General features: G+C 50.9%; 1 protein-coding gene across 1 annotated transcript in view; it reads left to right on the top strand.

Moving 5' to 3' along the window:
* Positions 1 to 22384, top strand: part of LOC132540325 (cell adhesion molecule DSCAM-like) — a 69138-nt gene that overhangs the window by 3518 nt on the left and 43236 nt on the right. The window contains exons 3-5 of the mRNA XM_060197130.1: positions 1427 to 1702; positions 11513 to 11809; positions 12486 to 12761. Of these exons, the coding sequence (XP_060053113.1) occupies positions 1427 to 1702; positions 11513 to 11809; positions 12486 to 12761 (849 nt within the window). The remainder of the gene's footprint in view (positions 1 to 1426; positions 1703 to 11512; positions 11810 to 12485; positions 12762 to 22384) is intronic.

Genomic DNA, 22384 nt, shown 5'->3' with positions numbered 1-22384 from the left:
TTTTACTTATACAGAAGCCGGATGAAAGGGAGGTTCCCCAAATATAGACAGACAGTCGTGGAGAGGAAGGTTAGCTCATGTCCGCAGCCCTGGGAGAAGTGCGGTGGCCTGCAGTGGAGGGTTGAGCACTCAGAGCTCTGGTGGTGGGAACGGTGTGGGGTTATACCCCTGTTGACATGTAGTTTTGTAGGCCGATGTTAATTAATTAATTTATTTATTCCCTTTTGTTGTCCTTGTTGTTTTATTGTTGTAGTTATTATTGATGTCTTTGTTGTTGGATAGGACAGAGAGAAACGGAGAGAGGAGGGGAAGACAGAGAGGGGGAGAGAAAGACAGACGCCTGCAGACCTGCTTCACCGCCTGTAAAGGGACTCCCCTGCAGATGGGGAGCCAGGGGGCTTGAACCGGGATCCTTACGCGGGTCCTTGCGCTTTGTGCCACGTGTGCTTAACACGCTGTGCCACCGCCCGACTCCCTGTAGGCCAATATTAAGTGGCTAATAAAGTAAAAGTGGAACAGAGAGGTACCTGGGGCTGTGCTGAGGCCAGAGAGACATGAAGCCTTGCTTTACCACTTGTGAAGCTCTTCCTGCCCAAGTGCCAAGTGGGAACCGGGGAATTGAACCAGGGTCCTTGAGCACTGTGATGTGTGCGGCCTCGCAGCCATGCATTTTCCCTCAGGTGTTAGCATGAGGGTGGCCGCAGCAGCCTCAGTTACCTGAGCCTGGGAATTCGGAAGATGAAGCCGTGTTTTTACAGCCATGTGTCCTGGGCCTTGGCTGAAGCAGAGGAGCCCCGGGAACATTTGTGTGGGAGAACGGCCTCCCTCCGTCCGTGCCACCCTGGGCTGGGGAAGAGGAACTCAGGCTCCGCAGCACTTCTTATCATCAGGGCGTTAAAGCACAGCTTTATTCAGCGAGGAAGTAGCCGTGCTGGAGCACAGTGCTACCTGGAGAGAAGTGCAGAGAAACCAGGAGAGAGAGAGAGAGAGAGAGGGAGAAAGGGTCCTTCCAGACAGCTCAGCACCGAGTGGGTTAAGAGTCTCCCCTCAGCACTGTGGGCGTGCCGTGGAGCGGCTTTGTTCAAAGGCCAGAGGGTAGTTCTCTTCTAATTTTTACTAGATAGGACAGAGAGAGATTGAGAAAGGATGGGGAGACAGAGAGAGGAGGAAAGACAGACACCTGCAGACCTGCTTCACCGCCTGGGAAGCGACTCCCCTGCAGGTGGGGAGCCAGGGGCTCGAACACATGTCCTGGACTGGACCTGGTAAAATAGGTGCACTGAGCTGGGCACGCCACCGCCCTGCCCCTGCAGGACTTTGAAATGTCAGCTCCACGCTGGATGCCCTGAACTTCCTCTCTCTCTCTCTCTCTCTCTCTCTCTCTCTCTCTCTCCCTCCCCGCCCCCGCACCTCACCCCTGATCCAGAGCCCCTGAAGGCGACCATCAGTCCCAGGAAGGTGAAGAGCAGCGTGGGCAGCCAGGTGTCCTTGTCCTGCAGTGTGACAGGAAGCAGCGACCAGCAGCTGTCCTGGTACCGGAACGGCGAGATCCTCAACCCTGGCAAGAACGTGAGGGTCACAGGTCTCAGCCATGAAAACCTCATCATGGATCACATGGTCAAGAGTGACGGGGGTGCCTACCAGTGCTTCGTGCGCCAGGACAAGCAGTCCGCGCAGGACCACGTGCAAGTGATCCTGGAAGGTGAGTGGGCTGTCTCCCGCCGTCCTCCTGGGAAAAGCACCCAGGGCCAGGGCACCCAGGAAGGAGAGGAGGGTGCTGGGGAAACGGCTCAGCTGGGAGGGAGACGCCCCTCTTCATCCTCAGCCTCTTGAGGGCCAGAAGGATGTGGTGGTCCCTGCCTCTAATAAAAGGCTTCTGACATGAAACAGATGAAGTCTTCCCTTTTTTCACCTTTTAAAAAGATTTTGTGGGAGTCAGGCGGTACCGCAGCGGGTTAAGCACAGGTGGCGCAAAGTGCAAGGAACGGCATAGGGATCCCAGTTCGAGCCCCCAGCTCCCCACCTGCAGGGGAATCGCTTCACAGGTGGTGAAGCAGGTCTGCAAGTATCTATCTTTCTCTCCCCCCTCTGTCTTGCCCTCCTCTCTCCATTTCTCTCTGTCCTATCCAACGACAACAACAACAAAATGACATCAACAACAATAATAATAACCACAACAAGGCTACAATAACAAGGGCAACAAAAGGGGGGGACATGGCCTCCAGGAGCAGTGGATTCATGGTGCAGGCACTGAGCCCCAGCAATAACCCTGGAGGCAAAAAAAAATGTGTATTATTGGATAGAGACAGAGAGAAATTGAGAGGGAGGAGGAGACGGGGGGAGACACAGAGAGACCCCTGCTTCAGCACTCGGGAAGCTTCCCCCCCCCCCCCCGCCGCAGGTAGGGAGCAGGGGCTTAAACCCGAGTCCTGGCGCACTGTAATGTGCACGCTCAGCCAGGTGTGCCACCACTGGGCCCCAAATGAAGTTTTTTCTCCGCTTCATGCAGTCTCCAGAAAGCAAGCAGGGTGAAGCTGGACTGCAAATGCCGAGCTTTTAGATTTCTGCCCGCTTTCAGAACCCCAGGACCTTCAGGAGAAGTAGTGTTGTAAATTAACTTAAGAAGAGGTATGGGGGTCGGTCGGGGCTGCTTGTGGCGCATATAGAAGGATTCACAGTGGGAGCTGGGAACTGGTGTAATCAATACACGGTGTATTAGGGTGAAACAAGTAAAAGGCAAAATAAGCACTTAGCATCAAGGGTTAAGCGTACGCCAGGTCTATAAAGTCTGAATATGGTGATCAAAGTCTAGTCCCATAAGATAAGCAGTGATCAGCCCTGGTAAAGGCTGCTCGTGGCTGTAGAGGGGTCTAAAAGTTTACCGGCTAGCAGAGTCACACGTGTTCAGTGTCCAGGAGAAGCAGCCATGGCGGATACCTGACCAGAAGAAGCTTCTGACCAGAAGCAGCAGCAGCAGCAGCAGCCAGAGAGGCCCGTGTCCCTGCTTTTAAGCCCCTCCTCAGGGTGAGGTCATTTGTGTGCTAATAGTCCCAGACTCCTGCTGGGGTCACAAGTCTCTCTCGCCCACCCTGTCCTTGGACAGGAAGTGAGTCACCGTGTGGCTACTTCACCTTGGTGCAGACCTCACCCTCACGGAAGGAAGCTTAGGGTCTGTGGACATTCTCTATTCTCTCCACCGTGGCTCATTAAAAAAAGACATTTTACTTATTTATTCTTGGATAGAGAGAGTAATTGAGAGGGGAGGAGGAGACAGAGACAGACAGACAGACACCTGAAGCTTTGCTTCATTACTCATGAAGCCCCCCCCCCCCAGTAGGTGGGGACCAGGGGCTCAGACCTGGGTCCTTGAGCACCGTGATGTGGGTGCTCAGCCGCGTGCACCACGGCCGGGCCCTCCAGGGCTGCCCGCTACTGGTCTGTGCAGGGCTGTCCGGGGCACTGCGTAGTGCTTGCCTCTGAGCTCGGAAACACCTCCCCTGTAATTTGGGACAACCCAAAGCACCCTCGAGGGAAGAAGACCCCCCCCCACAAGGCAAAGTGTAGAGAGAAGATGCAAACATGTCCATCTTGTAGCTGTGGAAATATGAGCATGGCATCCGGCTCCCCCCTGCCCCTGAGCAGACGTCCGTGGGCGTGCCCGTGACTTGAGACAAACCACCTCGGTGTAGAAACTGAGCTCAAGGTGTGTCACGTCCTTTGATTTTTTTTCCTTTTTTTTTTAACGGCCCTCTGTGTATTTGCACAGGTGTGTTGTCTAGCCTGGCCTAACCCAGGCAGGGTTTCACCAATCCTCAGGGTCATTCCGCTGGAGGCAGGGAGCGAGACCGGCAGACAAGAAAAAATACCATGGCAGCAGAACTTGCCCTTGGGGTCACAGCACCTCTCGTGTGGTCCCACGACTGGACAGCAGGCAGGTCCTGCCCAGTCAGCTGTCTTTCTGGCCACGATTCTTATCTTCAAACTTCTTAACAAGTCAGAGCAGGAAGCTATCACGGTGGCACTGCAGGGAGATGTGGGCTTCTTGTCACGTCACTGCAGGAGCCGTATCTCTACTTTTATGTGTCCCGGTGGAAATTATATATAATTTAGGGGCCAGGCGGTGGCGCACCTGGTTACGAGTTCACATTACAGTGCGCAAGGATCCAGGTACAAGCCACTGGTCCCCACCTGCAGGGGAAGAGCTTCATGAGTGGTCAAGCAGGGCTGCAGGTGTCTCTCTGTCTCTTTCCCTATCTCCCCTCTCAATTTCTGTTTTTATCTAATAAATAAAATTTCTATGTATATATACATATATACATAGTTTAAATGTCATCTGCTCTCAATTGAGAAATAGTTACATGATTTTCACATAGCCCAAGTTGAGAGCAGATACAATCAATTTACTTATGAAAATGTAGGGGGCCGGGTGGTGGTGTACCCAATTGAGTACACATGTTACCTATAAGATCCGGGTTCGAGCCCCAGCTATCCCACCTGTGGGGGGGGGGATGCTTCATAAACAATGGAAGAGGTCTGCAGGTATCTATATTTCTCTCTCCCTCTCCTCTCAATTTCTCTATGTCCTATCAAACAAAATAGGAAGAATTTTTAAAAAGATAAAAAAAAAATAGCCATCAGAAGCAGTGGATTCGTAATGGAGGCACTGAGCCCCAGTGATAACCCTGGTGACAATAAAACAAGAAAGAAAGCTATTTAATGAGAAGAAAATGTGAATACATCTCAGTGCTGAGAAGACACTCCCGCTGTGACAGTCTTAACCTTCGCTGCTTTTTAAAGGAGAAGCAGTCTTGGCAAGGAGACTCTCATTCCCTGACACGCCCAAGCATTTTGTTTTGGCAAAGCAGAGGTGAAATCACTTGCAGGCCTGCTGCTCCTATGAAATATGTAAGCAATTAAGTGCAGGGATTATCCAGTGTGCACAGAACCCGTTTGCTAAGGATGGTGCAGTGCCAAGCCTCTGCGGACACCATCTTCGGATCTTTGTAGAAAAGGGAGAGATGCCCTCACCTGCCTAAGCCCGGTTACCTTGGCAACCACCTTGGGCATCTAAGCAAACCGAAAGAGCATATTGGTGATCTGTAGGGATGTCACAGGCAGCCAGGACGGTGTCAGAGACAGCGAGGTCTGGCTGGGAAAGTCAAGTCTGTCCTCATCCCCAGGACAGCTGGACGCTTCGGTCAAGCAGGGGGAGGGGCAGGAGAGCTCAGGGCGCAGGTCGAGGGTCTGTGTGTCACATCTCCCTCTGCGTTCAGCACAAGAAGCTCCCCTTGATATGTTCCTCCTCTTGCGAGAGGCGACTGGGGCTTGTGAGCTAAGAGAGCGGATACGCAAGGGCAGACTCTCACCTGGCGCCTGCCTTAAAGTGGCGCCTCACCGCCACCCTCTGCCATCCGCAGCAGTAGCCCTCTGACGGCACCGCAAGTTCACATCCCATACTCCGAGAGGAACCAGCTCTGTGCCAGTGCCGCAGACTCTGGCGGTGTTCCCCTGTGGCACAAAGGCTGGGACGGGAGTCTGTCTATAAAGATCCCGAAACGTGTCACTCTAGGTTCAGAGACAGTCGGAAATAAAAACAGGGCCGACTCCTGGGAGTCGTAGGCGGAGTGCATCAGGCTGGCCTGCAGGAGGATCGGCTCAGGGAACGTTCAAGGAAGCCAAACTGTCTGCAGACACTGGAAAGATCCCTTTGCCCCCTTGGAGCAGAAAGGATTAGGGAACTGCTACGTGGATGCAACTTCTTGACCACACACCCCGACCTTTGCGAGCGAAAGAGACAAAAGCAAAAACCAAAGCATCAGGGAAACATGATGCGATAATCTTGTTGGACTGAGGTGTGGGAAGACAAAGACCTGAGCCGCCAGCTCACAGCAAACTGAGGGGGAACGAGGGGGATTTCCAGGAGAGAACAACCACCTGCGGGTGTCCCACACGTCTGCCAAGAAGCTTCGCGGCAATACTTAGTGGAGCGACCCGGGAACTAGGCCTGTTGCTAGAGCGCGGAGCTTTCAGGCCCGAGGCTGCCGGTTCATTTCCCGGCGCTGCACAAGCCAGATTGCTTCTCTGGCTTGTCTCTGTCTCCTTCCCCCGTTCCTCTCATACGATGAATAAAATGAGCCTTTTCACAGAAAGAAATACTGACAGGCAACGGAACGTCAGACCTGTGAAGGGGAACCCAAGTATGTGACTGTCGGGCTGCGCCGCGGAGAAGAGAGAGAGGAGATCTGGAGTGAAGAGGGAACACAAGTCTTTATTCTCACGGGCACCTCAGAGTTGGGTGAGAGCGCAGTGGTTCGGGCCACAAGGAGGTAGCAAAAATGGCTGCCTCCCAGACCATGCTCCCTTGCGTCTAATCACCAATGTGAAAAACGGGCAAGAGAGACGAGGGGCCGAAGGAGAAGGGCTTTATAGGGCAACAACCAGGAGTGATGTGTCGGGACAGGATTGGTTGAAAAAGGCACTGCGAGAACATTGGCGGGAAGTGGCAAAGCCTGAGGGGACAGCTTAGCAGATGTGACTGCATCTGCATAATTACCCAGCATGTGACCAAGTCACAGGACAGGAAGATAAGACACACAGGATGCTGTGACCAGAGGTCAGAAGTCAAAGTCGGCAAAGGAAGCGACCCTGAGAAGATCTCGGTGTCAGGATGAGCAGACTAGGAAGTGCAGCAGGAGCCCGGGCGGGCGCATACCCCGTTGCACACACATGTCACCGTGCGCAAGCATCTGGGTTTCAACCCCAGCTCCCCACCTGCAGGGCAGAAGCTCTACCAATGGTGAAGCAGTGCTGCAGCTATCAACCTTTCTCCCTCTCTCTTCCCACCAATTTCTCAGTCCTATCTAATAAAAAAAATTAAGAAGTAGGATAAGTAATGAGCAGACAAGGAGATTAAATATATTCAACAGTGGGGTGGCTCACTGAGTCAGACACACTTAGTACAAACTGCAAGGACCGGTAGAAGGATCCCAGTTTGAGCCCCCGGCTCCCCACCTGCAGGGGAGTCGCTTCACAGGCGGTGAAGCAGGTCTGCAGGTGTCTGTCTTTCGCTCCCCCTCTCTGTCTTCCTCTCCTCTCTCCATTTCTCTTTGTCCTATCCAAAAAAAAAAAAATTGAAGAAAAAAAAATGACCTCGAGGAGCAGTGGATTAGTAGTGGAGGCACCAAGCTCCCGCAATAATCCTGGAGGCAATAAACATATGCTCAACACTGTAAAGGAAATTAGGATCATAATGTGTGAACACAGTGAGAAGACTGACCCCAGAACTGAAGTTGTCGGCACAAAATATCAGGAGTGAAAGTGTTCTGTCTAATGGGAGGTTGAATAGAGCAGAAGGGATCTGTGAATTTCAACATAGACCAAAATAAGCCATCCAATTTGACACACAGAGGGAAAGAAGACAAACGGTGAGATATGAGATTTACACGGCCCCGGATACACTTGTCAGAGACACACACACAGGCACACACACACTCACACATAAACACTCACACACACACACTCACACAGGCACACACACACACAGGCACACTCACACTCACACAGGCACACACACACACACACACTCACACACACAGACACACAGGCACACTCACACACACACACACACTCACTCACACATACTCACAGACACACCACACATACACTCACTCACACACACACACTCTCACACACTCACAGACACACCACACATACACTCACTCACACACACACTCTCACACACACACTCACAGACACACCACACACACTCACACAGGCATACACACACACACACTCACACAGGCACACTGGAGCTGACCGCTGAGCCTCTACAGTGATGCAATGTGAATGTCTCCTTGTGTCGTTTGCCACCAAGGACACTACATTTTTAAAATACATCTGGGAAGGAAAAGACATACTTGAAAGCCTCAGGTCATCACAGACAGGAGTTAAAGAGGGAAGGTTCTGGAGTTTGTAGAGGACCACAGGGCAGTGCCCGGCACAGGGCCACTCAGCCACCATGAGAACCCCAAGCAGTTGGTCAGGTAGCCATGGAAACAGGCTCCAAGGTGTTGGGGTGCTTGGTCACTGTTTTCAGGGGTACTGAGGAGTGTTGACGATTATTTGATTCTTTTTCTGGGCTAGGAAGGCTGTATAATGGTTCTGCAAAAGACTTTTATGCCTGAGGCTTTGAAGTTTCAGGTTCAATCCCCAGCACCGCCCTAGAGCCAGAGCTGAGCAAGGCTCTGGTCTTACTTTCTGTCTCTTTACTTCTGTATCTTTGGAGCTCTCTTTTTTTCTCTGTAAAATACCTTAAAAAGCAGGGTTGGTTTTTTTGTTTCTACAAAGGAGCTGCAAGCTGCCTTATTTCTGTCAGATATCTTGCTTACCTATATGTTGCAAGTTTCAACAATGAATACATGTAGCCAGCAGTAAAAATTAAAACAGACTGATGGATCACCTAATAGTCATCTTCCCTGTCAAACTGCTCCCTTAAAATCAACACAAAAGTCCCTTTAGTAAAGCGTCTCCTCCAGCAAGAGTCAGCATCAGAGCAGAAACCCTGCTGGGTGTAATCACAATCATGTCAGAATGACCCACTTATGCCTCAAAAAATGGTGTCACAGCATTGATTCCCATGCCTAAGGCTGATAGGTCTCTTGCTAAGTTTGTCTTCCTTTGACTTTCATGACTTGAAAAAAAAAAATAGATGCACAGAGTTCATAATAATAATAATAATAATAAAAATAAACCTATAAAGAGACACTTAAGCGCCAAAGCAGGCCAGCCCAACAGCTCACGTTGAGAGTGGCCCGCTCTGTGCTGCCTGCAGCGGGCTCAGTCCCCAGCACCAGCACTGAGTAAGGCAGACATAAACAGTACTTGGGTTGCTTAGTCTCTCTCTCTCTCTTTCTCTCTCTTTCTGACTCTATCTCTCCTTAAAATAAATAAATGTTTGTTATTTTTATTAGTGATTTAATAACAGTTAACAACATTGTGAAATAAGAGGGGTACAATTACTACCATCAGAGTTCCATATCCCACCCCCTCCATTGGAAGCTTCCCTATTCTTATCCTTCTGGGAGCCTGGACCCAGGATCTTTATGAGGAGCAGAAGGTGGCTTCTGTAATTGCTTCTCCACTGGACATGGGTGTTGGCAGGTGGATCCACACCCCCAGCCTGTCTCTGTCTTTCCCTAGTGGGGCAGGGCTCTGGGGAGGTGGAGTTCCAGGTGAGGTTGTCTGCCCAGGGAAGTCAGGTTGACGTCATGGTAGCATCTGCAACTTGGTGGCTGAAAAAGCATTAATAAAGCAGGCTGAAAAGAGAGTTAACATATAAAGCCAAACAAGTTGTTGACTAATCATGAACCTAAAGGCTGGAGTAGTGCAGATGAAGAGTTGGGGGGGGAGGGTCTCCGTTCTAAGGGAGGGGATGGGATACAGAGTTCTGGTGGTGAGAATTGTGTGGAGTTGTACCCCTCTTATCCTATGATTTTGTCAGTGTTTTCTTTTTATATAAAAAAGATATAAAGCAGGAGGGCTGGGGAGACAGCATAATGGTTATGAAAAGAGACTTTCATGTCTGAGGCTCCGAGGTCTCAAATTCAGTCCCCAGCACCACCATAAGCCAGAGCTGAGCAGGGCTCTGGACTCTCTACCTTCCTCCCTCTCTCTGTCTGTCTCTCCGTCTGTCTTTCTCTCTCTCTCTGTATATATATATATATATATATATATATATATATATATATATATATAATATTTAAAAATAGATATAAAGCAGGACAATTTGTTTACTACTCAGGAACCTGAATGTCAGAATAGAGCAGCCTGAATTCAGGGTCTCGGTGTGTAGAGAAGCTGGGCCGTCCATTCTAGACAAGGGACCCGCGGCTTTAGTCATTTTTGTCTGAACCGATGCCAGACATGCAGGTGGACTAAGACTGTTGTCTGGAAAGATGGCGTCAGGTGGAAATGTTCAGTCCGAGCAAAGTGAGGTCACAGGGTGAAACAGACTCGCGGGAGTCTGCTGCCACGGAGCCAGGGACTCTGGGGGGAGTGACCGGTGGTCGAGAGGGGCCTGGAGGAGGTGGAGAGAGATTTCCGGTGGCGGCAGATGTGGAGGGCACCTGTCATGGGGATTTGACGAACTGTTCCTGCGACAACAGCCTGGAAATTATTCTTTTCCACCAGTAAAGCTACTGGAATACTTAAAAGAACACTCGTTTGTGAAGACAGCAGTCATCATTAACAGGGCTGGCAAAAAATAGCTCACTAGGGACATATGTACTGCTCTGCCATGCGAACAAGCCGGGTTCAGGCCCGGCCCCCAGCACGTGGACGGGAGCTTTGGGGCTGTGGTCGCTCTCTCTCTCTCTCTCTCTCTCTCTCTCTCTCTTAAAAAAATAAAAAGTGAAAAGATCACTACTATTGGTGCTATACTACCACCACCATAACTGTAGACAGTGTAAGGGGAACAGTTCACATACTAGATCGGAAAAGGATGGAATATACTCAGAAAACCATCTTTTCTGGGCAACGTTCACACAGGATCGGAATATGTTGGAAATATCTGAAAATGTCCCTGTTAATCCTCACTTGCCGGGGCCGAGTGGTCTCGCGCCCAGTTAAGCACACCTATCACTTGGGTTCGAGCTCCCGCTCGCTCCCCACCTGCAGGGGGCACTTCACGAGTGGCAGAGCGGGTCTGCAGGCTCTTCTTTCCTCCCTTCTCCACTCCCCTCTCGGCTTCTCTTGTCCTGTGAAATAAAAATAGAGAGAAAAGAAAGAAAGCGAGGGAGGGAGGGAGGAAGGAAGGAGAAGAGACACGGCCTCCGGGAGTGGTGGAGGTGGAGTGCTGGCACCAAGGTGCATCTATAACCCTGGTGGGAAAGAGTTTTGAGTTGCCTGGGAAGCTGTGGGACGGCATCTCTTGCCTTGGCGTCATTGTTTGTGAGATCCAGTTCCTTCTCAGAAGCGCCAGGACTGGAACAACCAGGGAAACGCCCCCCGTCCCCTCACTGGTGCTCAGCGCGGGTGGGAAGAGGCACGCTACTTACTTTGTCGGGAAATCGACCCGCATCGACCCCTTGCCATTAGAAAGCAAATAATAAACATGTTGGCTTCTGGTGAGCCAGGGACAGAGATGAGACGGTCAGTCTCTCTGGGTCCTTCCAGGCTCTGTTGCTCTGCACAGCTCCGTGGGGAGACCCCTTGACTCATCTGGGGCGGAACAGAAAACTGGGGGCTGCCGTGGAGTTCCGCTTGCTGATAACTGTGGGTGGAGACCCCCGTTTGAGTGAGCAGTGATGGGAGCTGACGGTGTTTAAGGCACACCTCTGGGTGACTGCTAAAGCCGGCAGGTAGGGGAGTCCTTACAGCTCACCCTGTGCTGCGTTTCCCTTCCCTTGGCCAGGAACAAGATTTCAGAACCAAGTCAGCCCCCCCATAGCCACCACCAGGGGCGGACGAGCACTGGGAGGGCGTTTAAGGACCACCCTGACTTCTCTCCCTGCAGATGGGACTCCCAAAATCATCTCTGCCTTCAGCGAGAAGGTGGTGAGCCCAGCGGAGCCCGTGTCCCTCATGTGCAACGTTAAGGGGACACCCTTGCCCACCATCACCTGGACTCTGGACGACGAGCCCATCCTCAAGGGCGGCGGCCACCGCGTCAGCCAGATGATCACGTCGGAAGGGAACGTGGTCAGCTACTTGAACATCTCCAGCTCGCAGGTGCGGGACGGGGGCGTGTACCGCTGCAGTGCCAACAACTCAGCCGGAGTCGTCCTGTACCAGGCTCGAATAAACGTAAGAGGTGCTTGTCAGATCCGCTCCTCAAAACACACACACACGCGACTGACTCACTGTAGTGGAGGTCAGGTCTCTGCAGGCTTCCCGCCGCCACTGCCACTGCTCCCCTGGGGGTTGGCGTTGGAGTGGCCTTCCCTGTCTGCAGCACTGCCCTGTCCCCCCTGCCTCCTGACCATTCAGGGTCTCCACTGGGGACGTTCCTGCCCTCCTTCTGCCCTGCATGCCCCCACTCCTCTCCTGCCCTCCGTTCGTCCCTGGCCACAGGCCACAGGCCATGGCCCCGTCTTCACGACCTGGCTTCCAGAGAGAGGTGCAGCCCTGGAACCGCCGGCCAGGTCTCTCCAGAGAAGGCGTGTGCTCAGGTGCATCCGGGCTTCTGTGACCAGATGACCTGGCCCCTTGTCATTGAAAACAGTGGTCTTGTAGTCAAGATCGAAACTATTGGACGCTTGATTCAATTAGTAGCAATGAAAACTAAAAGAAAGAAAGAAAAAATCCTTCTGCTTAGAAAACACCCAATGCTGAAAGGCTCGTTTAACCTAAAAACAAATAAATAAGTAAGTAAACGCCCTTGCATCCAAACCGTCTACAGCTTAAACTGAAGCCAGGTGTACCTGGCCACACTGCAGAGGTCAGAGGCACCTTAACTCGCCTTTAAGACTTTGTTTGTGCCTCTCCAGGGCCTGCAAGCATCCGGCCGATGAAAAACATCACAGCGATTGCAGGGCGGGACACGTACATTCACTGCCGGGTCATCGGCTACCCTTACTACTCCATCAAATGGTACAAGAACTCCAACCTGCTCCCTTTCAACCACCGCCAAGTGGCGTTCGAGAACAATGGGACCCTCAAGCTGTCGGACGTGCAGAAGGAAGTGGACGAGGGGGAGTACACCTGCAACGTGCTGGTGCAGCCGCAGCTCTCCACCAGCCAGAGCGTCCACGTGACCGTCAAAGGTGAGGCAAGGCTGCGGCCCCGTGTGGCCTCCAGGCCCTTCCCAGCCGGGCTCTCCCAGCAGACCAGTGGCCGGGGGTGGGATGCTCAAAGAGACCGTGTGGTTAGCGAGAATGAGAGAGAGAGAGAGAGAGAGAGGGAGAGACCGGGGAGGGAAGTAGAGAGAAATACTGCAGAGAGGCAGGAGAGAGACTGGGGAGGACAGGAGATAAAGAGAGAGACTGAGGACAGGAGGGGGGAGAGAGAGAGAGACTGGGGAGAACAAGAGAGAGAGAGACTGGGGAGGCCAGGAGGGAAGGGAGAGAGAGACTGGGAGGACAGGAGAGGGGGAGACTGAGGAGGACAGGAGAGGGGGAGGACAGGGCAGAGAGACTAGGAAGGATGGGGGAGAGACTGGGCAAAGGATGTTTGCTCCTCTACCTGTCACAGCTGCTTACGACCTGCCCTGCAGTCATCTGTTGCTCTCCGTGTGAATTTTGAACTTGCTTTCGCGAGGGGCGGGGGAGCCCTGCCAGCAGCAGAGCGCTGTTGGGATGGGGACGGGACCGGCCACACACATCACCAGGCCTGAGGATCTTGGTTGGTGTCCCCGCCTGCTCTCCCCTCGCAGTGGGAAAGCTTCATGAGGGCTGCAGGTGTCTCTTCCTCTTTATCTCCCCTCCCCTCCGAATTTCTCTGTGTCCTGTCAAATAAAAAAAATAAAACAGGAGAAAAAGCAATGACTGCCAGGAGCCATGGAGTCATAGTGTGTGTACTGGGAAGCAGCAATAACCCTGGTGGCAGAGAGAGGGAGAGGGGGAGAGGAGAAGGGGGAAGGGGAGAGGAGGAGAGAAGGGGGTGGGTGAGAGAGAGGGAGAGGGGGAGAGGGAGAGGAGGAGAGGAGAAGGGGGAAGGGGAGAGGAGGAGAGAAGGGGGTGGGTGAGAGAGAGGGAGAGGGGGAAAGGAAAAGGGGAGGGGAAGAGAGAGAGGGAGAGAGGACAAGGGAGGAGAGGGGAGGGGAGAGGGGAGGGGAAAAATGGAGAGATAGCTGACTGAGGCTGTGATGCATTTGCCCGGCCCAGGTTTCACTCCATGGAGCTGCTGTAGCCCAGGGGAAGCTCCGTGGTGTTTCTCCCACTTTTGTTCTTGTGCATCTCTCATCCGTCTTTTATTTAATGGATAGAGACAGCCAGACACTGAGAGGGAAGGATAGAGAGGGGGAGAGGCCGAGAGACGCCTGCAGCCCTTCTCCACCACTCAGGAAGCTTTCCCCCTGCAGGTGGGGACCGGGGGCTCGAACCCAGGTCTTTGCGCACTGTGACGTGCTCCCAGCCAGTTGTGCTACCACCTGGCTCCTCAGAGCTGCTCTTCATCATGTGCTATGTCTCCCCAGTTACCAGAGAAATCTTGCGGGGCTGCTGTTGGCATCAAGTTGGAGATGGGGACAGAATGGTGAAAGGGAGATGTTGGAGATGGGGACAGAATATTGGAGATGGGGACAGATGTTGGAGATGGGGACAGATGTTGGATATGGGGACAGATGTTGGAGATGGGGACAGATGTTGGAGATGGGGACAGATGTTGGAGATGGGGGCAGATGTTGGAGATGGGGACAGATGTTGGAGATGGGGACAGATGTTGGAGATGGGGACAGAATGGTGAAAGGGAGATGTTGGAGATGGGGACAGTTGTTGGAGATGGGGACAGATGTTGGAGATGGGGACAGATGTTGGAGATGGGGACAGTTGTTGGAGATGGGGACAGTTGTTGGAGATGGGGACAGATGTTGGAGATGGGGACAGATGTTGGAGATGGGGACAGATGTTGGAGATGGGGACAGTTGTTGGAGATGGGGACAGAATGGTGAAAGGGAGATGTTGGAGATGGGGACAGATGTTGGAGATGGGGACAGATGTTGGAGATGGGGACAGATGTTGGAGATGGGGACAGATGTTGGAGATGGGGACAGATGTTGGAGATGGGGACAGAATGGTGAAAGGGAGAATGGAAGAGGACAGAGAGGGAGAGAACAGGGCACTGCTCAGCTCTGGCACCTGGCGGTGCTGGGGATCGAACCTGAGACCTCTGGGGTGTCAGGCGTGCGAGCAGGGCCTCTGTCGGGCAGAGCTGTCTCCCCAGCTCTGAGTGCTCAGTGCCAGTGCTGCTCAGAGCCCTGTGCTCCCTTCTTTGGGAGAGTGGATGGGGAATGGGAACGCCTCCTTCCACTAGCATCATTCGTTAGTTCACAAAACCGGACTAATGATTAGCCGGCAGTTCCCCAAACCCCTATACCACGTCAGGCTCTGACAGTCACAGAGGCAAGACCCCCCCCCCACTTCCTCATGCTCCAGCCAGCTGATAGTTCCCACAGCATCAAAGTCTATGAATTTAGCGCATGTAGGGCCAGATGTTATGCTGATCTGTACTTTTTCCTTCTCCTGAGGTTGAGCCTCTGTATCCCTGTCCTATATCTAAGTATTTCATCCCTGGATTCCCTTTGTCCAGTCTGCTGTCCGTCCTGTTGTTTCTTCTTGTTTTCTTGCAAATGCTTCATGTTAAGTGGAATCACTTTTTCACTGAAAAACTTGCAGATACACAGAAGAGCTCACTCAGTGCCCTGCCCTGCCAGGTTTGAACCTGGCCCCACAGCCTTGAAGGAAGCTTTGCTGTTGTGGGGTCTCTGTCTCTCTCTCTCTCTCTCCCTCCCTCTGTCTCTGTCTCTCTCTCTCCCTCTGTCTCTGTCTCTCCCTCCCTCTGTCTCTCTCTCTCCCTCTCTCTCTCTCCCTCTGTCTCTGTCTCTGTCTCTCTCCCTCTCTCTCTCTCCCTCTGTCTCTGTCTCTCTCTCCCTCCCTCTGTCTCTCTCTCTCCCTCTCTCTCTCTCCCTCTGTCTCTCTCTCCCTCCCTCTGTCTCTCTCTCTCTCCCTCTCCCTCTCTCTCTCTCCCTCTGTCTCTGTCTCTCTCTCTCCCTCTCTCTCCCTCCCTCTGTCTCTGTCTCTCTCTCCCTCTCTCTCTCTCCCTCTGTCTCTGTCTCTCTCTCTCCCTCTCTCTCTCTCTCTCTCTCTCTGCCTCAGTGTTAGAAAAAGGGAAATGACAGTATATCTTTAAGACTGCCTTCTGCCTCTTAACTTGGTCTTTGTTTCTACTGGGGCACTGACTAGGAAGTTTCTTAGAGATTTGCAATCAACACTGAGCAAACATGAAAAGTAAACGTGTTGTGTTCTAAGTTCAAGTTAAAAGTTCTTTAAATCCTAGAACTGAGATTCAGAACTACCCAGTCTGACTCCAGAACAAAACCTCTGGAAATAAATGGCCTCACTTTGTACATTTACCTAAAATAACAGATTGAATTTGCATTCTGTACATACCATAGCCTTCTCTTTTGTAATGTTAGTAGAAATACAATTGTGATTTCCAGAACAAAAAATAATCTGTCCTATTTTTTTAAAAGTCTGTTTTACTAATTAAATAATAACTGATAATCCTCTGGGGGGGGAAGAAGTTTCTTAGGTCACCGAAGATGCTCACTTTCTTTTTTCTATGTGAGTTCATGTGTATATCTCTAATGTCCCCACTGAGGTTAGTGGACCTGGTGTCACACTCTTCTCTCAATGCTGAAATCACAGGGTTGGGGTGGTTGCTGGCACATAGGTGCAAGTCCTCATCCTCTGGGTCAGTGCCGGTAAAACTCTCCCAGCCTGAACTCAGGTCCCTTTCAGTCCTCACTCCCTTCCATGTGTCAGGGTAGCTTAGTGCTGTAGAGAGAGATGGTTTCTTTTCATAAAATACAACAGAGCTTTCTCTCCGTGCATTTTATCCATTTGAAAGCACTTTCACATGACATAGACAGGGCAAACATATGTCTGTACTAGTTAAATTAAACTGAACAACTGTATTTTTCAATTTATTTATTTTCCTTTTTGTTGCCCTTGCTGTTGTCATTATTGCTATTGTTGCCATTGATGTTGTTGTTGGATAGGACAGAGAGAAGTGGAGAGAGGAGGGGAAGACAGAGAGAGAGAGAGAAAGACAGACACCTGCAGACCCGCTTCACCGCTTGTGAAGTGACTCCCCTGCAGGTGGGGAGCCTGGGTCTTGAACAGGGATGCTTCCGCCGGTCCTTACGCTTCGCACCACCTGCGCTTAACCGGCTGCGCCGCCGCCCGACTCCCTGAACAGCTGTATTCTGTCTCATCTCTGCCTCTGCTTATTTTCCATTTTTCATCACTTATCAATCTAGGAATAATCAGTATTACCAAATAAAATGTCGGCATATGTATTTCCTGTCACAATCACTGATACACAGCTATATTCAGGTCCGTATCTATTTATATATGTGTATGTGGCCTACCAGGTAGGACTGACCATGTCTCTTCTTGCTTCTCTGTCTTGTGTTTGTCTGGAAGGCCTCATCTGACTCCCTTAACCCCTGCTGCTCTGTGGCCCTTTGTACTGTGATGTTGCGTAAGTCCAGATTTCGATGGAGTGTGTGTATCTGTGTCTGGCTATGTGTGACTTCTGATGTATTCTGCACACACGTTTCTGATAGTTCATCTCACATCAAAAGTTATTTTAGGTGTTTTTCTTGTGCTGTGTTTTCCCTTTGTGTGTGGGGTGCATTCGCCCAATCCCTGCTACTTATATTCTTCTTGATTTTTCCTCTGGATGGACATAGTATGCTATAAAAATGTCTCCACAGCATGGGTTTCCTTTTCTAAATTTTTTTATTATGATTTAACAATCGTTGACAAGACTGTGGGGTAAGAGGGGTACAATTCCACACAGTCCCCACCACCAGAGTTCCCATCCCCTCTACTGGAAGCTTCCCTATTCTTTATCCCTCTAGGAGTATGGACCAAAATGCTTTGTGGAGTGCAGAAAGTGAGAGTTCTGGCTTCTGTAACTGCTTTTCTGCTGGACATTGACATTGGCAGACGGATCCCCACCCCAGCCTGTTTCTGTCTTTCCCGAGTGGGGCAGGGATCTGGGGAGGTGGTCCGCCCAGGATAGTTATGATGAAATCACAGTAGCATCTGCAACTTGGTGGCTGAAAGGCTGTAAGATATAAAGCAGGACAAACTGTTTAATAATCAGGAACTAGGGCAGGGGTGGGTAGCATAATGGTTATGCAAAGAGATTGTCATGCCTGAGGCTCTGAAGTAAGCACCACAATAAAGCAGAGCTGCGCAGGACTCTGGCGTTCCTCTCTGTGTCTTTCTCTCTCTGCATCTCTCTCAAAAATAAAATAAAGTACTTAAAAAAAATCAGGAACCCAAAGGTAGGAATAGAACAGATGAAACTGTTTTGTTTGTTTGTTTTTCTGAGAAGACGTTAGGAAGCCTATGCTAGGTATGTTCCAAGGGGCCCATGACTTTACTAATTTTGCCTCAGACTGACAGCTAACATGCAGGTGGGCTAAAAGTCCTCTCTGGGGAGATGGTGTCAGAGTTGAGAACAGGACTAGAACACTGGGTCAGGGCAGAGAGAAGCTCCTAGACATGAGGAAAGTCTATAAATACCATTAACTGTAAACCCCGTTGATCTGACCCAGGGCCCCCGGTCTGTTCACATTCAGCACAGGAGTCTGTGTGCCCTCTGCGTCCGTCAGTCTGAGCTCACAGTCCATGGTCACAGCTGGAACATTCTAGGCTGCTCTCATGTCAGGACCTGTCTTCCTCAAGGGGCAGAGCAGGCTGACCAGCCTCCCTTCAGAGAGTGGGGAGTCCCCGCCATGGCTGCTCTGCAGTGAGGGCAGGTCCTGGAGAGGCCACAGGAGGGTTTGTGATGATGTTCCTGATGGAGGTGACAATGATGGTGGAGAGAGGGATCTGTTAGAGGTCTAGGCCCATCATATCTATGTAGGAATCTTAGGATTCCCTGACTAGAGCCCCAGATGATGGGGTGGCCTAGTAGTGACCAAAAAGGCCACCATTAAAGTGGTGACATGAAGTTCTTCAACTATTTTTTCAGTTCAGTTCAAGAATTTGTTAATTTATTCTAGCAAAAAAAAAAAAAAAAAAAGCTGTTTTCCTCTGTGTCTGTGTTAACCTGGGCCTAGCAATAGAATGACATGTTTTTACAAACTGGAACATTTGAAACTGATTCCAAGCTTTAAGCACACCTGGAAGGAGCTCTAGCCTGTGTCTGTTTCTGAAGATGTCAGATCAAGGCGCTGTGGAAGGCCATCTCCCTTGGATGCTCATCGCAGAGAATTTGAGATCAGAGAATGAAAAGCAGGTGGACAGGGACATGCGACTGAGTGCAAAAGCAAGCAGTCACTGGACTCGGTTCTCCTGGGTTCCTGCTCCTGCACAGACCGTGTGGCTTTGTTATAACTGTATTTCAGCTTTCTACCCTACAAGCACTTCAAGTCAGCTGTGATATATATATATATATATATATATATATATATATATATATATATATATCTCCAAGCTTCTTTTTAAAATTTTTTTAAAAATATTTATTTATTCGCTTTTGTTGCCCTTGTTGTTTTACTGTTGTAGTTATAGTGGTTATTGATGTCTTTGTTTTTGGATAGGACAGAGAGAAATGGAGAGAGGAGGGGAAGACAGAGAGGGGGAGAGAAAGACAGACACCTGCAGACCTGCTTCACCACCTGGGAAGCGACTCCCCTGCAGGTGGGGAGCCGGGGGCTCAAACCGGGATCCTTCTGCTGGTCCTTGCGCTTTGCGCCACCTGCGCTTAACCCACTGCGCTACCGCCCGACTCCCAGATCCAAGCTTCTAAAGAGCAGGCGGGGTGGGGGGGTGTGTGGCTTTTTCTGTGTCACAGAAAATACTTCTCAGGTAACTAAACTCTACTACAGACACTGTTTGCAAAGGAGCCCATCAGAAAACAAGGCTAAGCTTTGAAATAAATGTCAGTAGCTTCCTGAGTCTTTGTGAGAACCTGTCAGTAATGCGTGTGTTTAAGCAGGTGCGCCACCTCCTGGCCCCGAGCCCTGGTCAGTTAGTAGCTAGTCCATTAGCCATGCCCACCCGCTGAGCTGCCACGACTGGGTCTCTGGGGCTGGGTCACCGAGCGAAGCTCAGGCATCACCATGTGTGGGGACCTGGCCCAAGCCCTGGGAGTCCACCTGCAGGGGGAAGCTTCAGAAGTGGTGGCGGAGCACTGCAGGCGTCTCTCCTTCCTGTCTTTTTGTCTCTCTCTCTCTGTCTGTCTCTCTCTGTCTCTCACCTCTAACAAAATAATCTGTCTCCATCAACCATCCATACAGACACAAATACCAACATATTGCAGCCCATCTGCTCGTGTTCTACTCCACCTGTTTTAATAAAACCTGATCTTTGGGGGCCAGAGAGCGCACCTGGTTACCAGACACAAGGACTCAGGTTCAAGCCCCTAGTCCCCGGCTGCAGGGGTGCGGAGACTTCAGCAGCAGAGAAGCAAGCAGTGCTGCAAGTGTCTCTCTTTTTCTTTCCCTCTCTATCACCCCTCAATTTCTCAATTTCTGTCTCTACCCAAAATAAATACATAAAACCTAGAATGAAAAATAAAGTCATCCTCTGGGTCACACTGAGCCACCCCAGAGAGGCCCCCAAATATCTTTCCCAGAGTCAGGGATATACACCCCTTCTCAGACAGAGCCTGGACACCGTCACCTCTCCCCCGCTTACACAGCCACACCCTCACCGATGACCAACAGCTGGACAGGCACCATAGATGCCACCTGAAAGTAGCCTTTCACTGCATCACCGCCACTGCCTCTAAGGATATCAGTCCAGTATTTCAAGGAAGAAGTGGAAGTCATCACAGGCTGTGACAGTGACATAAGTGAACGGGACCTTCGTCATCAAAGCAGTTTTGAACTCCAAGAACCTCTCTAGAACTTTGATTTCCATGATTTATTTAATTCATCCAGTGTTGTTTTCGACGGGTTATGTTGTTTTCGCCGGGCTAGCTTCACCGGCAGGTAACAGATGACCAGGGACTCATGGTTGAGCTGTAGGCAGTATCTCTTTATTCATGCAGGATGCAGCACAATCTAAGACGAGCTAAGTTAAACTCAAAGTACAGTACTCTAAAACTCACAATGCTGTCTTTATATATACTTGCCAAGTAGGGTGGAAACAGGATGTGACATAGAGAGGGTGGAGAGAAAAGTGACTGGTGAAAATCAGAGTGTGACAAAGAGGGGGCAGATTAGGCGAGAATCCTGTCACTGAACCACCAATGCCCTGGAGGGAGGGTGGAACTTGTTAACAGCGGTTATGTAAATAGAATGAAGTGGTTATGTAAATAGAATAGTGTTAAGCAGGGGGGATTTAAACCAAATGAAACAGAAGGGGTCTCATGCATACCAACAATCCAGCTAATATCTCTAGATGGCCTGCTAATGAGATCAAGCCATAACGGGATGGTCACAGCCCACAAGAGCTTGGGGTCAGTGGGAGGGTTTGCAGAGAAGCAGGTCTGGTCCAGGACAGGAGGTGGCAGATGTCTGCAAGAAAGAGAGAGTGAAGGGAAGGATATCTGACCCAGGCATGGGAGAACCCCTCCCCCCAGGAGTGGCCCAGCGCCGTCACAGACACGCCTCCCACACATGGTCTGAGAAGCCCCGAAACTTCCTCAATGACAACAAGGAAAATAAGCACCCGGAGCACAGCCCCACACGCTCACAGTGATATTGCTGTCAGTGTGTCACAGTAGTTGTGTGTGTGTGCGTGTGTGAGAATGCACATGTGTATGCTGTGCTTTATTTTTATTTTTTAATATTTATTTATTCCCTTTTGTGGCCCTTGTTTTATTGTCGTAGTTGTTATTGATGTCGTCGTTGTTGGGTAGGACAGAGAGAAATGGAGAGAGGAGGGGAAGACAGAGAGGGGGAGAGAAAGACAGACACCTGCAGACCTGCTTCAGATGTCTGACCTGCTAACTGCTATGTGGCAGAGGTGGGCGCGTCAGGAAAAGGAGGCCCAGGAGAGAGAGGACCTGGCGGGCTGAGATCGGTTGCGTTCCTGGCTGGCCATGCCGCCGGCTACAACGTAGCTTTCTCTGCCGTGGCACCACTTCTCCCGCTCAGAAAGCCAGCCGTGGGCCTGTGCAGGAGCTGAGGTCTCTGCAGGGGGGTTGTGGGAAACAGAGGGTGCAGGGCACTACAGGGACCCTCCTGGGAGATGTCGTTTCCATTAGCAGGAGATGGGCCAGGTAAAAGGCTCTCTTAGATAGAATGCTGCTTTGCCCTGTGCTCAACCCAGGTTCAAATCCAGCCCCCACCCATGAAGGAAGCTTCAGCGCTGTGGGCTCTTGACCTGTCTGTTGGTCTGTCAGTGTCTGTCTGTCTGTCATCATCTTCACAGGTAAATGGCCTGCACTGTCAGTTAGCTGCTAGGCACTGAAACACTTTTAACTTTAAAAGCAAAGCCCGCGTTCTTCCAGCACGTGCCCTGTGCCTGCTCACATGATGTGGGATGGATTAAAGAGGAGACGGTGGTTGTATAATATTGCTCTGCTGGGAAAGGCATGATGTATTTTATCTTTTAAAATATTTCTATTCATTGATTATTGGATAGAAACGGAGAGAAATTGAGAGGGGAGGAGACAGAGAGCGTGAGAGACAGACACCTGCAGCCCTGCTTCACCACTCTTGAAGCTTTTCCCCTGCAGGTGGGGACCAGGGGCTTGA

The sequence above is a fragment of the Erinaceus europaeus genome, chromosome 9, assembly GCF_950295315.1.
Source record: "Erinaceus europaeus chromosome 9, mEriEur2.1, whole genome shotgun sequence".
Taxonomy (NCBI): Eukaryota; Metazoa; Chordata; class Mammalia; order Eulipotyphla; family Erinaceidae; genus Erinaceus; species Erinaceus europaeus.
The sequence above is the reverse complement of the archived record's forward strand: the minus strand, read 5'-3'. Positions and strand labels throughout refer to the sequence as shown.